We start from the raw sequence: 2,541 nt of genomic DNA on the forward strand, positions 1-2,541 counted from the left end.
AGTACGATTGCCAAGTGTCTCTCTTGGACCTACGTAAATTTTTCTTATATTCCTGCAGAGAGGTTTTGTAATTCAGCCAATCACTCTCATTATTATATAGCTTTGCTCTGTTAAAGAGTCTCCTACACTCTTTTCGTAAAAGACCTAGATGCTTATTCCACCAAGGTGGGTTACATTTCCTACTAGGTTGTGTGGGGGGACAAGCATAACTGAAAGCTTCGTTGAGCACTGAGGTGAGATCTTGGACTTGATTGTCTAGATCAAAAGTGTTCCCAGGGGGATCGGAGGAAGTGGTTAAAAGCAGCTCACTTAGAGCTGCATTATAATTCGTCCAGTTTGTGTTTTTAACATTTCTGAACGTTTTTTGATTGCAGATGTTCGATTCATCTAAGGTTAAGGTAAATTCTAGAATCATATGGTCTGAGAACGAGTGTTGAGTGGACACTTTCCAGTTCTTGACCGATTCGTGAAGCCTAGCAGTAGCAAGAGTGACATCTAACACTTCCTGCCTGTTTTTAGTAATAAAAGTTGGCATATTGCCATCATTGCAGATGAACAGATTGTTACTAAATACAAAATCAAAAAGTAACTCACCTCTTTCATTAGTATTTGAGCTGCCCCAAACCTCATGATGAGCGTTGGCATCGCAACCTATTAGAAGCTCTACCCCGAGTCTCCTGGCGCTGCTTGTTAGCTGTATCAGGACATTCGATGGTATTGTGGCATGGTCATGTGCCAGATATGCAGATACTGCCCATATTTGGCCCCAGGAGCCCTCGATACTTACTGCGGTTTGGTCACCATCACTATATTGCGAAAGTAAGAGAGCATTAAATTTTTTATTAACCACTATGCAGGACCTAGGCTTACCCTTATTTACCGCATAAAATAGGTTGTAGTTATTAGCCCTGATTCCGCATACAAGATCCTTATAAATCCATGGTTCTTGTATCAGGACCATATCAGCCTCGTTGTTGCTGAGGCGTTGCAGTAGACTGGCGGATGCAGCCTTGCTATGATGCAGGTTAATTTGCTGTACCCGCATCTTCAGTATGTGTGGATCCATTTTTCTCCACCACAGTGACATCAAAAGCACTATCCTCCTCAGAGTCATTACTCATTAGGAGTTCCTCTTCATCGAAAAGATAGCGCATGCCTATGCTCTCCTCTGATGTAATTGAGTGAGCTGGCGAAGGAGCAGACATTGAAATGTCCATGCACACAGGTGAGTCTTCAGATGGAATAACCGGACCCACTTCGGTCATTGAAGCAGGCTTAATGTTGCCCACTTTCGACAAGGGATCAGCAGTGTGTTGAGAAATTGCCGCTGATTCCCGTACATCAGACGAGGATTGCTCCTCATCTTTTTTGTAGACCCTCATAGTTATGGGGAAAAAACCGTAATTTAAAACGCCACCAGATCGCGCCAAAATGGCCAGAGAGGCTTTGTCGATCACAAAACTGACCGACCTAAACTTGCCTTTGGCTTCTTCCAGCTTAGTGACCTTCCACGTGGACGTATTTAGATCAGGGTTTCCCACCCGAATTAGCTCCAGAATCCGCTGAGGGTCGGATGGTTCGGCTGGAATCCAGGAACGCGCCCTAGGTCGGCCAGGAATTTGTTCCTTGGCAACGACTTTAAGCTTTGCGCCTGGCCAGACCTCACCCATTCTGGAGATGGCAATGCGAAAGAGATCAACAGAACGCTGATCAACGCAGGCGACTAGTTTCACATGGCCCTGAAACCATCCACCGTCGCGACATTTGGGAATTGTACCTGGAAATTCCTTAAGAACTTCGATGAACAAGTCAAGGAGCTTTCGCTCAATTTGATCCCATTTTTCAGGATTAATAGTGCCATCTGGATCATTTTCATCAATGACCGCCATTATGATGGAGCCCTTCAGCGTGTCGCTAAAGGACTTAGTAGTGGTGGCGTTGCCACGAAATTTTGCCTTTTTGGCATCTGGCTTCGAAGCTGACTCATCTAATGAGCGCTGGCGCTTCGGTACAGGTTCCTTTTTGACTTCCTTAGAAGTATCAAGGACCCGTTTGGCCCAGGCTAATCTAGCCTTAAGAGACTCGGACGTAACCGAGACATTACCATATCTCTCGAGCAGCCTAGTCGCCGCTCGCCGTTCTTTATAAATTCTCCTGGATGGAGAGCCCGACCATGCAGAAGGGCCAGAACGCGTGGAGATTCCTGGTTTATTAGGAGGTACCCTGTTATTACCGCTAGAAGTTGCGGTAGGTACCTTGGAACTAGCCGTTCCAGAAGAGCTTGGTTTAACCGAGCTTGATTTTTGTAAATTTTTATTGTTTTGGTTCATATTTTAAACCCACGAGTTGCGGAGAAAGGAGAGTCGATCCGGGCAGAGATCCGCTATACCCGGACAAGGCTAAGTTACAACCGGAGGGCGCCAGATATCCGGAGGTCTCCGTTTAGAGACACACTAACGTAGTGCCATTCATCTCATCGGCACGGGTCGAATAACACCGGAGATTACGGGTTTTATCGAGTTTTCCTCTCTAGATCCATAG

The 2,541-nt window shown here is 45.7% G+C and overlaps 1 protein-coding gene across 1 annotated transcript; it reads right to left on the reverse strand.

Annotated features, from left to right (window-relative positions):
* Window positions 1-718: 718 nt before the first annotated feature.
* LOC119665375 lies at window positions 719-2,532 on the reverse strand. Its single transcript, XM_038074615.1, has 2 exons — window positions 871-2,532; window positions 719-806 (listed from the first exon to the last, which is right to left on the reverse strand). Exon 1 carries the CDS (start codon window positions 2,328-2,330, stop codon window positions 1,026-1,028), a length of 1,305 nt encoding a protein of 434 aa, XP_037930543.1. The 5' UTR covers window positions 2,331-2,532; the 3' UTR covers window positions 719-806; window positions 871-1,025.
* Window positions 2,533-2,541: the final 9 nt, after the last annotated feature.

Source organism: Teleopsis dalmanni, unplaced genomic scaffold, assembly GCF_002237135.1.
Source record: "Teleopsis dalmanni isolate 2A unplaced genomic scaffold, ASM223713v2 unscaffolded_contig_4821, whole genome shotgun sequence".
In the NCBI taxonomy this organism is placed as follows: Eukaryota; Metazoa; Arthropoda; class Insecta; order Diptera; family Diopsidae; genus Teleopsis; species Teleopsis dalmanni.

Excerpts from the sequence above, each read along its gene's own strand:
- LOC119665375 (XM_038074615.1), bottom strand. The coding sequence starts at position 2,330 with ATGAACCAAAACAATAAAAATTTACAAAAATCAAGCTCGGTTAAACCA.